The sequence below is a fragment of the Haliotis asinina genome, chromosome 2 (assembly GCF_037392515.1).
Source record: "Haliotis asinina isolate JCU_RB_2024 chromosome 2, JCU_Hal_asi_v2, whole genome shotgun sequence".
Classification (NCBI taxonomy): domain Eukaryota; kingdom Metazoa; phylum Mollusca; class Gastropoda; order Lepetellida; family Haliotidae; genus Haliotis; species Haliotis asinina.
The window spans coordinates 24,284,421-24,298,630 of record NC_090281.1 but is presented as its reverse complement, the minus strand read 5'-3'; the positions used below and the strand labels follow the sequence as shown (position 1 = coordinate 24,298,630).

At 41.3% G+C, this 14,210-nt stretch overlaps 2 protein-coding genes across 2 annotated transcripts in view; both read right to left on the bottom strand.

Moving 5' to 3' along the window:
• The window catches only part of LOC137273437 (uncharacterized), a 270,044-nt gene that overhangs the window by 101,160 nt on the left and 154,674 nt on the right, over positions 1-14,210 (bottom strand). The window lies entirely within an intron of this gene.
• Positions 98-10,190, bottom strand: LOC137272387 (fatty acid-binding protein 2, liver-like). The gene is made up of 4 exons (XM_067804764.1): positions 9,685-10,190; positions 4,352-4,530; positions 2,260-2,361; positions 98-1,068 (listed from the first exon to the last, which is right to left on the bottom strand). The coding sequence occupies exons 1-4, from the start codon at positions 9,758-9,760 to the stop codon at positions 1,018-1,020; spliced, it is 408 nt and encodes a 135-aa protein (XP_067660865.1). The 5' UTR covers positions 9,761-10,190; the 3' UTR covers positions 98-1,017.

The window sequence follows — 14,210 nt, the reverse complement described above, 5'->3', positions numbered from 1 at the left end:
ACCTTAATGCTTTGTGAAAGGAGCTAATGATCCTGTCCAAAGGTGCTGTTATACATATGCTCTACCAAAAATAATAAAATAAAATGGATCAGTTGAATTATTTGTATCTGAATATCTTTATTTCAAAATTCACAAAAAGTGAACAGAATAAAATAACGATGCAATATTTTTACTAGTAATTAATGTCGCTACCAAAGCGACATAAAATGAGCAAAACATATTAATAATTAATTCAGCCAAATGATAAATGATCTCACCTTTAGCAAACTTTGTCACAGTAATGTCAGTTGTCAATAGCAGTAAATGTTATTAAGAGGGGTGAACACATGACTGGAGATTATACATGAATGAACAACGCATTACGATATTCACGATTAGGACAAATGTTTTTGTCAGTATATATGAAGAGAGTGGATACATCAGACGAACCATCAAGCTTTACATTTATAGCATACAATTGTACCACCAGTGGCCAAGCATGTGATCACATTTAAGTAAATCTTCATGGACTTTTGAATTTTCATGCTACTTGACAAATCAAACGCCGAGGGAAGGCAAAAGATAAGGGAGGTAACTCTTATGACCTAGCCACTTCAGTCACTGTCAGTTTTAGTAGACATGAAGACATCCTTTTCGCTTAAAAATCGTATTCTTTAGAGTTTTGTTATGTAATCTCTAAATCAACATGGGACCTCGAGCGAACTCGACACTAATCACTGGAACGTTGCTTATGTTGTCAACCCAACATAAAGAAATACTTGTGAAATAAATGATAAACTGTTGATATCACTCATAAAAGAGTACTGCACTCATGAAAATTAATGTATCTTTTGTTCCCCAAAGCATACACTGGCAATAGTCATGACAACAATCGGAAGCATGCACCAAAGACGATGCAAATGTGCATTGTCAGCCAATCACAGTCGCGAATATTTCACACTGAGGCCAGGTACCCAGGATACAGCTTCAAACATGGCGACCGGCAAGGGTTTCAAGGACGGTATGGTTCCGCTGACATCACACACGTTTAAACTTCTGGACCATACTGACGCCATTGCATTCAGATGTCTGAAAACAAGTATTTGAGTATTTAAATAATACAATAGTCGATAAGTTCTGTTTTGTTCATATGAGGTATGTATTTACAGTGAAAGCATAACGAGTCCGTTTTTCCCAACCATATATCGGTCGGCTCTGGAAGATACTTCGTCCTCACACACCCTGAACCATGTTCCCAGTCTTTAATTTAAATGAAACAATTTGTTTGATTCAGTAATAAAAATTATGTAATTTCACAGACTAATACAATTTCAGAGGCTATTTCTGGTCTAGGACAAAGAAAGTATGTGCCTGGATCAACCTGGTTCAGTCTATATGCTGCGCTGGCGCTTCTTTTAAATTTTAAAATATCAAAGCCGAAATCTGGAATTTTCAAAATCACTTTCAGTTGCTTGAAATTTCAACTTAATGTAAAGCTTGAAATTTCAACATCATCTTGATACTTCGAGAAGAAAAAGAAATGGCCCTATAGTGCTTCCGAAGTATTACGGCACCCTAGGTTTATATAAATATACGTAAGAAGCAATTCTAATCTACCCGTTGTTACCATGAAAATATGGCGTGTAGTCCAGTAATGGATTCCGCCATTGTGAATCAGTGAAGCCCCTGGACCCATTTCATCGTGGCAGAATGTCACGTTATGCAAAATCATGACAGGCTAGTATTTCTTGCCTCTGACAACCAGCATACATAACTGGAAATAGTGGCGTCCTTCACCAAGCAAATGGAAATTAGACAAAAGTGTGCAGCTTGAGTTGCCTTTCTTAATCGTACCAGGATCAGCTGCCTGACTGCATGTCAAAATCATGCGTGTATGTTACGGCAGTTGTGCTAAGATTGCTGCTTGTGAACACTTGAGACTCTAAGTGGTACCTATGCAACTACCCTTAAAGGGCCCCAGATCTGATCCTAAAGCGATCAGTTAGAACTCTGTTACGACGCTTTGTATGGGACTAAATTGTGAGTGAGTGAGTATGATTTTACGCTGCTTGGGCAATATTCCAGCAATATCGCGGCGAGGAACACCGGAAGTAGGCTTCACACATTATACCATGTGGGAAATCGAACTTTCGGCGTGACGAGCAAACGCTTTAACCACTAGGCTACCCCACCGCCTCTGGTGCATCTCCGGATTGTATAACTTGTTAGTGTTATGTTTAAGTAACAAGTAACCTGTTTCTAAGCAAACAAGTAACTGACCAGCGTCATTGAATCTCCGTCCACAGATCTGACCGAGGTCCACGTTCCAGTAGCAGTGGTATATTTCTCCTGGCATGCACTTCCATCCCACGAGATAGTGCTCTGTAACAAAGTAACCCGTTCAGCAAATCATGGCATCATTTAAATAAAGCATAAAAAATTTCCCATCATTCTACCAATTTTAAGCATCGTGGTACAGAAAATTATACTTTCATTATGACTGGATTATGGATGAAATACTTTTGACCACCCAAGATTCAGAGAAACACTAAGTAGAACCACACATTTCCAATCTCTGCCAAAACTGTTCAGCAATGTGGCTTCCTTTCCGACAATACGGAAGTTATACGTTATCGCTCGCGTGTATTTGGGGATGGTTAATATCAAGCATTAGGAATAATCGTTGCGTTTAACGAGCCTTGGCGGATATTAACATTCCTAAACACACAGTGTGTTAAAAAAAAAATTATCATACGCCATTCTTGCTTAATAATTTATGAAAAATGCAATTTCAAATGACACAAATCATGAAACTAAACTTCGTGGAATGTCTAAGTCGTCGCACATATGAGCGTAGTAGTATGTTACGTCACAAGCCCAATGACCTACTTTTCTCCCTACTGCTCAACTGACTGCGTTAGGTCATCTAGTTCCAAGTAGGTTTTATGTTCAAGATCGGGATTACGTTTGAAAAATAACATAGAACGTAGGAAATCTTCGATTAACCTTTTGAACAACAAATGCACTTTAATTTTCGCGCGAGATTGTGCACCTGGATTCCCGTGCCTTTCTCTAACTAACACTGACATTCTGTGGGGAAACTGTTGGTATCTTCGTTAGCCTATGAATTTCTATCTTCGCTTTGTTATCTGCCCCATCTGTATAACCATGCATGAATTTTCTTGGATCAAAACACTGACCGTAACCACGGCCGTCAATCCGGACACGACCGATAACCTCTGACCTCCATGTTTATTTACACTGAGAAAGTAGTCCCTAAAATTTGCATTTTACCTCTCTAATTTGCATAGATATCGATATATGACTTGAGCGTACACCCGAAAATATCAGTTGGCTTTATCCTACTGGGAACACTATCCATTGTATGTTATTGCTCACCCGTTGAAGATATCACTGTTTTATAATTTTACAAGGTTATTACACATTGAACTGCACCAACGATATTGTGTAATAATGTTAATATAGAATATTAGCTGTCATCGGTAATGTGCCGATGATCAAGGGGGCATTACTCTTTTAAAAGGTGTTTCACTCACATAATTTGTCAAAATAATTATCTTAGATATATTCATAAAACCATGAATAATGAACATCCGCCAACTTTAAACTTTGAGTGTGTCCTAGATCCTATTTTCGTGGGTCAAGTGACCGGTATACACCCACCCCTACCCCCTCCCCACCATAACTGCTCGTATAATGCGTGATGTAATTATTACTTTAGTTATTTTGTAACAAATGAATAAATATTTCAAAATATCATGTTGTGTTGGCATAGACGTAATGCATTATCACCAAAATCCCGGATTTGATAGTTTAAAACTGATGTATTCATTATATTTTATCCGTTGCGCAATAGTGTTGTGTAGTTTTCGATGACAAGTGTGTCTGGAGCCACACACACACACCCTCCGACACTCTCAGTGACAATAAGATCGCGTGTTGCCCTACCTATGACGTCTAAGTGTTATGACCTCACAATGCCCCTGTCACAATAGCATTAGACCTTACTTGACTGAGAGCCATCACTATCACTGAATTCTTAGGAAGGAAGCATTAGGCTTGATATTATTGCTAATGTTGGGTGGGTAATAAATAAAATACTATAGACTATGTACCGTGTGATACAGCACTAGTGAACTCGCAAATGGTATTGGTATCTGATTCGTATTCGCTCGTTAGATACCAAACCATTCACTCGTGTCATGATTATGCTGTCACACAGGATATCGCGTAGTATTCACCATATCAGATTCATGCACGCACTAACCGAGCCAAAGATTCGTCACCTTCTGTAACAAAACACCTACACACACGTGACAGACACAGAGGCTTCCAGCAGGTATATACGTACTTTTATGGGGGTGCCATCAAGTCCCGTGTACTCGAATTCCATCCCTGGTGTCCATGAGAAGTTCATGGGTTGGTCGCCCCCCCGTATTTGTAATCGGACATTCCAATTGTCGCCGTCCTTCTTGTACTCCACAACATATTCCAGATTCTTCATCAGGGTCCGTTTATCTTCAGGCGCTCCTGAAAAAAAGTAGATTATTACAGCCAACATGAGGTTGATTTAGGAGGTAAACTTCGATCAGGTGTTGGTTAATTTCCGAGTGATATTGAGGATTTGAAACACAGGAATATTAACCGGAGGTTTCAAATGAAATATTCCCGTATTTCAAAAACTCAATAACACCAGGAAATTAGCCAGTAAATGGTGTTTATCGATATTGTAAACACAAAGTAAACCGAAAGGCCCACATGGGTTTTTCACCGTCTGCATTCATTGACATCGAGTATGGGAACAGCAGTGAAGTGTCATCAGTTGGCCGTTTCAACTGGATCCTATGGTAGCATCTAGAACTGCTCATATGTTGCGTCATTTTGACTTTACGTCACAATATGATTTGAATGACGTCACCACTGCTGACGACGCAAAAATATAGTGCTGTGTGTGATATTTGTACCTGTATTACTCGCCCGTTGAAGATAGGGCAGTGTAACATTTTCACTTCAATATTACACTAGTGTAATACCGCTTGACGTATGACGTCAAAATAGTTCAAAGTTGTGACGTCACAATGCTAATGTTGATGTCGCGATTTTACTAGACCTTGCTTGACTTGAAAGCTGAGAGTCCTCACACTGTAGGCAATTTCGCCGCAGTTTCTGTCAATTTATGTTGGCGAGTAATAAACAGAATACTAAACTCGCTTCCGTGAAATACCATTTTCATTAAACTTTTTAAAGATTTAGTATCAAACTCATACCAAATCATTAAATCGTTTAATTAAAATGGTATTACACGAAAGGTCGTTCAGCATCCTCTATATATGCAGTGAACAGTCTTGCGATTTCCGGGAATCGAATACCATGTAATCATGTTTTTTAACAAATCAGATTAAAGAACACGGTGACTTTGGGTTTACTAAAGTTTGTAAACGTCCTATTCAACCACATGACAGAAACCTGTAACTGTCTGTTCAGACAAACCATTGACTGATATCGTATATTACGTCTTCAGACTTCCTAGTGTTTAGATGACAAGTATTCAACCAAGTCAACGAGTGTGACCCTCCAGGCCACATCCCATGCTAATGACTGTACCAGTTTCGAGGACGACACCGCTGACTGATGAAAACAGGAATCACAAGTAGGAAGTTAAGTGGAGTCTTGTAAAGCTGACTCATGCTGTAAGCCTGTAGAACCAATGTATATATATATATCTCATCTTGCATGCTAGGCGTCTAATTACTGGCGTCTATGTTTATAGTTATCTGTCAGAGTCCCTGAAAAACATAATTTCCCCCTACATAGCCCTCCCGCCTTTTCCCTAGGCTCTCTCAACTCACTGGGACCCATTTCCATTTTAAATTGATTCATGACCTGGAAAAGGGATACACACCAAATGACCCAGACAAATAAGTGATACATACCCAATGACCAGGACGAGGGATACATACCCAACAACCCGAACATGGATACCTACCCAATGACCCAGACAAGGGATATATGCGAAATGACCTGGATAAGGGACACTTGCCCAATGACCCAGTCAAGGGATACATACTCAGTGACCCGAACAAGGGCTACATACCCAATGACCCAGACATGGGATACATATCTAAAACCCCGGACAAGAGATACATACCCAGTGACCCAGACAAGGAATACATATCCAATAACCCGTACAAGGGATACATGCCCAGTGGCCTGGACATGTGGTACATGCTCACAGACCTACAGACCAGCGACTCCTACATACTGCGAGATTCAGCAATTCTCCTACTATATGCATATGACGGAAGTCTTTCTGGACACACGACGTCATCCTACAGGTATAAAACGAAGCCTGGAGACAGTGGTCTTATCATTCCCGGGATGGCTATTTCTGGCCGACATTCCCGACGTGAACCTGTACTTCTACAACGTCGTCATCGTTTCACACGCACGTGGCGATGGCGTAGCAACTGCTATGGAGCATGTCAAGGTGGCACTGTCAGACGGCCACACGGCCACACGGCCACACGGCCACACAGTCACACGGCCCGAAAAGGAAGTGTCGAGCCCAAGACAGCCAATGCGGAAGCCAGCATGAACTTCCATACTAAGACGGAAATGTGCAGACCCCTCAGTATGACGGCTTATTGCCGCCGTTTCCGTAGCAACGCTCCTAATGGCACTCTTGAAGAACATTTGAAGTATGCGTGGACTGCACCGAAAACCTCAAGGTCGATACCCTGAGACCTTTGCTGTCATACTAGCGTATCTAGGTTCGATAAACCGATCAAACTACTGCCGAAGTTAGCGTCACTGGTGTCCTGCTTCATGAGGACATTGACGGCTTTTGAACATCTGGCCAGTTATTTTTTATTGCGTGTATGCATTCCAAACCAGTCAGATCGCTAAGGTAAACACACAACCCGTTGCATGCGAGTGTACTATTATGACATACTCTTTTTACTCCAAGGTCAAATGTAGAGACAGTATCAAAATCAGGTAATATGATACACCCAGCATTATGGAGCACGTATATGGTTCATAGTATAGTTACTTATAGTACAGGTTTTAGTTACTTATGAACTAACGTAGCACACATCACCAGTGCTTCTGCCAGGGTTGGAAATCTATGGGATTGGGGTTAAAAATTCGGTCCGCAAGCCCAGGATCCGGCTAAGCGAGAACAATTACTGGAGGCGAGTTTCGTTTCACCTCAAAATCATCCGGAAGGCAGGGTTTCCAGATATACAGGGTTTGACTGTATTGTCATAACTTGTAACCGTCCATCAGGTCATGGGGCTAAGAATCAATCAGTGGTCTATAAACATGGGGACAGTTTCAACAGTTGGGTAAACTTTTTTGTTTTAACAACCTGATACATACAGTGGCTAGTTCCACATCAACAATAGCTTTAGAAGTGTGGGAGGTGCCATACTAATTACTGAATAGCACTTTTACTACCACTGAGAGATCCTAAAAGACTGGGACTTTCCTAGTATTTGGCCGAGGACTCCCATTTGAAGGTTTACTTAACTTAAAGGAGCACATCACGAGTAATGTAGGTGTCACGTTTCTAATTTTGGTGAGTATACTTCCATGGTCCCCGTAAGAAACGGCTGGATACACAAACACTTCCGGTTAGGATAGTAAAGATCGGAGATATACGGCATGTGATCAATTACTCTTGTTTCCATTTCACGGGTTAAGGTATCCAAAAGTTGTAGTTTATACCACAAACTCTATGCATCCCTCGAGACAAGCGTAAATGGGCACGGCTACCATGACCGAAAGTTATGAATATGCAAACATCAAATGTAATATTTGGGATTACATTTTCTGAGGCACTTTCTAAATTGCATTGTGCAGTCATAGCTTTCGGCCTTGGGAGTCGTGTCAATTTACAAGTGTAGAAGGGCACACATGTTGATGTATTTCTTGTAATAGTCTCAGCAATGTTTGCGTTCAAAAGGTTCCGCCTGCTTCGGTCCTCGCCCAAGCATTCTCCCAGCATTCATGCCTCCGTATGTTGCCACAGGTTCCCCGACAACTAATCTCACTCCGGCTTATCATGTGACCGGGCTCAAATGAGCATAAACAATGCCCTATATCCTGCCGCAGACCACAGTCTAACGACAATACAGCGAAGTATGCCATTGGGATCGGCCGAACAGAAATTCATCCCTTCCGGCATATGATGTGAATCAAACAATTTTTGTCGTCTGCGGAATGAGCAGACGATGACATAATTTGGTGTTGATAGTAACTGTGAAAGTCATGAAGAATATCCACAGGTTGCACTTGTCTCTGATGCTGTATATCGACTTCTAGTTGAATAAAAATGTTGACATTTGGACTGACTTAGTGACTATAGGTTTTCATGGCATCCAGTTAACAATACTGGGAAGGTTGTCGCCCATATAGGCCTCGCTGGAATCGAACCCGGTATTTCAGAAGAACGACCGATCGATGAAACGCTTTAGCATTTGACAGTTTGATTCTGACCACTTTGGATTTTTTTTCGAAATTAGTCAGCTTTACTGTTTGATAGGCTTGCAGGTCTTTTGTATATTATCTGGTAACTCACACCACATGCCACAGCAGGTCATGTTACCGTTGGTGCTACTGTAACGTTCCGGTCACCGTCATTACTAAAAATCATGTCCAAAGCTTTCTAACTCAGTGTTTGCATGTTTTGGTTGCTTTGGTTTTTTTTTTTTTTGGTTTTTTTATTTGTGACATCTTTGAATGTACGAAATTGCAACGTTTTTTGTATCCACAAGCTCATCATCTAAATTTGTCAGTTGCGTAAGTTTTCGAGTTTTCGGCCTTAGAAGAAAACAAATTTATGTTTCAAGGAGTGGGACGTCGACGTCTAAACATAACAACAGAATTCAGCCTGCCAATAATACACTTTAGGCAGTCATTTCAGCCTGCCAATAATACACTTTAGGCAGTCATTTCAGCCTGCCAATAATACACTTTAGGCAGTCATTCCAGCCTGCCAATAATACACTTTAGGCAGTCATTTCAGCCTGCCAATAATACACTTTAGGCGGTCATTTCAGCCTGCCAATAATACACTTTAGGCAGTCATTTCAGCCTGCCAATAATACACTTTAGGCAGTCATTCCAGCCTGCCAATAATACACTTTAGGCAGTCATTTCAGCCTGCCAATAATACACTTTAGGCAGTCATTTCAGCCTGCCAATAATACACTTTAGGCAGTCATTCCAGCCTGCCAATAATACACTTTAGGCAGTCATTTCAGCCTGCCAATAATACACTTTAGGCAGTCATTCCAGCCTGCCAATAATACACTTTAGGCAGTCATTCCAGCCTGCCAATAATACACTTTAGGCAGTCATTCAAAAAACATTGGTTAACATAGTCAACATTTCATTCTGTCTGGGATCCGCAAATCGAGTGCTACGCAAACCAATGCTCTTGATACACACTGAATGTATGCTTCGATTAGTACATGTAACTTACATAACGATAACTAACAAACATCTAAATATTTACAAGATGATTTGCTCGTGGAAGTTTTACAATCTAACTCTGGCATAGTGTCAGCACTGCTAAGGACAATTCAAGAAGAATTCAAGTTTTCACGAAAGCGCGTGTGTGGCATACTTCTTTTATTAAGAAATATCACAACTATCTTCTAGAAAAAAAACAAAACTTACCTATGGCGGCGATAAATTCATCAAATCCTGTGGCTTCTGCAGGAAGAATTTCCCATTTTCCCTCATACGCGTCCATGCTTTAAACCAACAGAAACGGTCTAGCTGTACACACTGACTGACTAACCTGTTGTGTAGGCGCTCGAGTTGTTGCGAGGTTGCGCGTTTTGTCTGGAGAGACTGGAAACTGAGTATCTGCCAGGTTGGCGGTCGGGGTTTATATAATACAGTCTGTCCGGGTTGAGATGCACTGAATTTGTTGTCCCGTCATTCCAGGTGGGATTGGTGATGGAACTGGCGTCATACTTCAGTTGTGATCTGATGAGGTCATGTTGGGTGTCTTGTTACTTGCCACTTGCAAAAAATAATTCCAGGTATTTTGTAGGGCCCTGCTCTAGGAACCGTTCTTAATATATGACATGTGTGTCTGTGTGTCTGTGTGTGTGTGTGTCTGTGTGAGTGGGTGTGTGGGTGTATCGGTGTGTTTGTGTTTATGTGTCTGTGTCTGTCTGTGTGTCTCTGTGAGTGGGTGTGTGGGTGTATCGGTGTGTTTGTGTGTGCGTGTGTGTGAGAGAGAGAGAGAGACAGAGAGAGGGGGAAGGGGGTAGAGACAGAGGGAGGGAGAGCGACAAATACGATGATTTTTATGGGTGACCATATATAATGTGAATGATCTGTCTATAATTTATGAACAAATTAAGAGAGCCCCAACCCCTCCCACACCAGCCCAGCCCCACATACAATGCACAAAATCAAATTCCCTCCCTTTCCATTATCATACAGCATAATCTTTTCATATTTTCATGTGCAAAATATGTGACCGTCTTCAAATCAGACATGTGCTAGAGATATCTTAGAAATTGATTCACATATTTCAGCAGCTGTGATTCGAACCCAGACCCCCTTGTTTTTTTAACGCCACGCCATTCAAAATCTGTCTGAACGTGCGCGTGCGTGAGTGTTAGTGTATAATATCGGACGCACGACTTGCCCTTTCATTCCCAACATCGCTGTCCGCGAATTCATTGCAAATGTACGCCCAGTGAATCCAAAACGAGGCTGACCCTACATGTACAGGTGATCGACCAGGCGATGGTGAAGGAAAGGGCACCAGTATTTTGAAAGAAAACACACTTCAGTCGAGCCTTCAGTGTGTGGTAGAGTATTGCCGCTGCCATATCATCACCAGCCTGTCTCACAGTCCCTGAACCGTATTATTTACCATACTGCCCAACACACACAGCCATGCTGAAACCCTAAATGAAGCAAGTCTAGATTACAGGTTCTCAATCACATAGGTCTCCCTTTCATAACATTATTTACATATAGTGTTAGCCTACACCACCAAGTCTTGTGTGAATGATTTTAGTTTTACGCCGCACTCAGCAATATCCCAGCTATATGGAGGCGGTCTGTAAATAATCAAGTCTGGACCAGACAACTCAGTGATCAACACCATGAGCATCGATCTGCCCCATTGGGAACTTGCTGGTAGAACAGCCAGGTAATCAACAAGCGTGTGCTGTGAAGATGGGATCATCTCAAAAACCGTTATCTGGTTACCACAAGAGATGTTCAATGGGAGTCGGTGTTGCCACTTTCAGAAGACGCTGTTGTCCGAATCGGTGTCAGTGTCGTCAGAGTCTACCCTGATGACGACTGGCTTGATGGTGGCATGGTCCAGTCCACTTTGTTCCCAATAATGTCTTTCTATTTCATCCTCAACTTTCTCAACGCACTTTAACCATGTTTCATGCGTGATGGTGTCTACTGACTGTTGAACAATCGTCTGTACATCCCGAAGTTTGAATGTTACATTTTGCCTGCCAACATCAGATTTCATGATACCTCAAATGAGTTTCTATTGAGTTTAAACCGCAATGATTGGGTGGCAGTCGCAAAACTGAATGACCATGTTCTGTTAGGTACTCATCAACCTTAAAGACAGGTGTGGTTTTATTTGACTTTATGATGTCATACAGAACAGGTTTGGTTGCTTTTTCTGGATATGATATTGCTTTGTTTTGCAACCATTTTATCATGTACCCCTTCTTTCTGTTAGATATCTGGGCCTTTGTATTAGGTACTTGCACGCCATGATATGGAGCGTTATCCATGACAATCAGACTTTTGGGGGGCAGTGCTGGTACCCATTGATTTTGTACCTATCCTAAGAAAACCATCCCGTTCATTTCGGTATGACTGTCTTGAGGAGCTCTGAGACTCTGAAGAGGAGCTAGCGAACCATTGTGTCCCTGTGGTATGGGAAGCATTTACCCATGTTTCGTCCAAATATACAGGCTCGTAACCCTCTGTACGTTTCTTTCGAATTGTGCGTAAGTACTGGTTTCTTAGTCGAACAATATCAGACCTCCCGCACAGTGCACGTCTATTTTCTGAGCCTACTTTTTGTAACGGAAACCAAGTTTGTAAAGCAAATTCCATAACTGATATTAGTTTCTCAGCTTTCTCAACGCACTTTTGTCAAGTTTTTGCAACTTCCATATTTTGAAATGACCAAAGAATGAATTGTCTCCAGATGATTTTTCAGAATACGCAGACAAAGGTATTTTGTTTATATAGAGACTTACTGGCGTTTCTAACCAGCTGTTGTTGAAATGAATCGACTTTCTCACATCGTGTGAGTTTTGAGACGGGTCCCCTCAGTTGTGTCCGTGCAGGTTGAATCGGTAGTTTTTCAAGATAGTTTTTAACTTCCCTTCCGTCATCCCATCAGCACGTGCAGTTCGTAAACGATACTTAGCCAAAGCATATTGAGGCCTACCCCTTTCACCCTCGTTTTTAAAAAAGTTAAACACTTTGCAAATAACTGACTTAGCGTCGTGTGATAATTTCATTGTTTCAGGTACTGCAATCAATGGTTACCACTTGAGATGTTCAATGGGAGTCGGTGTTGCCACTTTCAGAAGACGCTGTTGTCCGAATCGGTGTCAGTGTCGTCAGAGTCTACCCTGATGACGACTGGCTTGATGGTGGCATGGTCCAGTCCACTTTGTTCCCAATAATGTCTTTCTATTTCATCCTCAACTTTCTCAACGCACTTTAACCATGTTTCATGCGTGATGGTGTCTACTGACTGTTGAACAATCACGAATGTCTGGTTTACCGAGCGAACCACACGTGTCAATTTCACACGTGCACTTTGCCCACCTGGCTGTTCTACCAGCAAGAGGCCCCCCTCGTACAAAATAGCGAAAGGTGACAAGAAAATGATGATCGTTTGTTAAACAACTTTTGTATCCGGGTGTCTCAAATTATGAGACACGTCATCAGGGTTGGTCTGTCGGTTTCATGCGGCTGTGCAAAATTTGGTTTTGTTGCAATTATTAGATTTTGTGTTAGTGAGCAATTCATCGGTCTCAAATGGAATCAAACGGACTGTACTCAATATGATAACCCGAATAGGCGTCCATAGTTGTAATTAACAATACTGTTTTCCTGTCCCTCTACCACTCGTGCAATACTCTTGTTATTACACAGGAAATCCACTATAACAGCTATGTACAAACAAACGGTGTAATATAACAGGATATGTTAATGAGGCCATTCGTGCTTAATCATGCTGTGAGTATGTGACATTACTATATGTTTGACCCCTGATTTAGGTTTAAATAGTGTATCAAATAGGCGTAGTTATCAGCAATTAGGAAATTAAAAGAATTACTGTCAGCAATGCTGTGTAATGGATTTAGACACACCCTCTTCCCCTTTTTCTCTCTCCCCATCTGACTGTCTGTGGTTATGTGTGTCGCTATGTGCATGCGGGGAGCGGGAGGTAGCCTAGTGGTTAAAGCGTTCGCTCCTCACGCCGAAAGTCCGGGTTCGATTTCCCACATGGGTACGATGTATGACGCCCATTTCTAGTGTCCCCTGTTGTGATATTGCTACAATATTGCTACATCATACTCACTCACTCTCTCACTGTGCGTGTTTGCATGCTCGCGCGCGTGTGTGTAGAACAATCTTTATCTCCTTTTTAGAACGTCTGAATATCGGGTTTATGGTAAGTCGAATTAAGCAGTACTAAGACGATACAAGATGTATTTAATTAGTTTCTGGTAAAAACGATTATTTTTATTAAATTCTGGTCATCATGTTATGCTAAATTAAATACACTGAAAAGTTGAAAGACATAACTTGACCTCAATGACTGTACATTGTCCAGCTCATCGTACTATATGTCCGATTGTGTGTGTTTATACTGTTGTAAATGACAAGCACACCTGTAAATTTGTAAGCGGGAAAAATATGAACATAAAAGAGAAAAAAAGCCCATATTTTTATGTCCTCCGATTACTGCACGAATTTCTGTTTTCACATATATCGTATTCTATAAAGGTTCGTTATGGTTGAAAGCTCTCGCCTAAACAGTGGTGCCCATTGTTTGTCTTGACAATGAATTGCTATAAAACACAGATTGTTTTACCAAATTTGAAAAAAAAATCTCCACGTTTCTGGTGCCCCCTTCATGATATTGCTGGGATATTGCTGAAAACGGCGTAAAACTT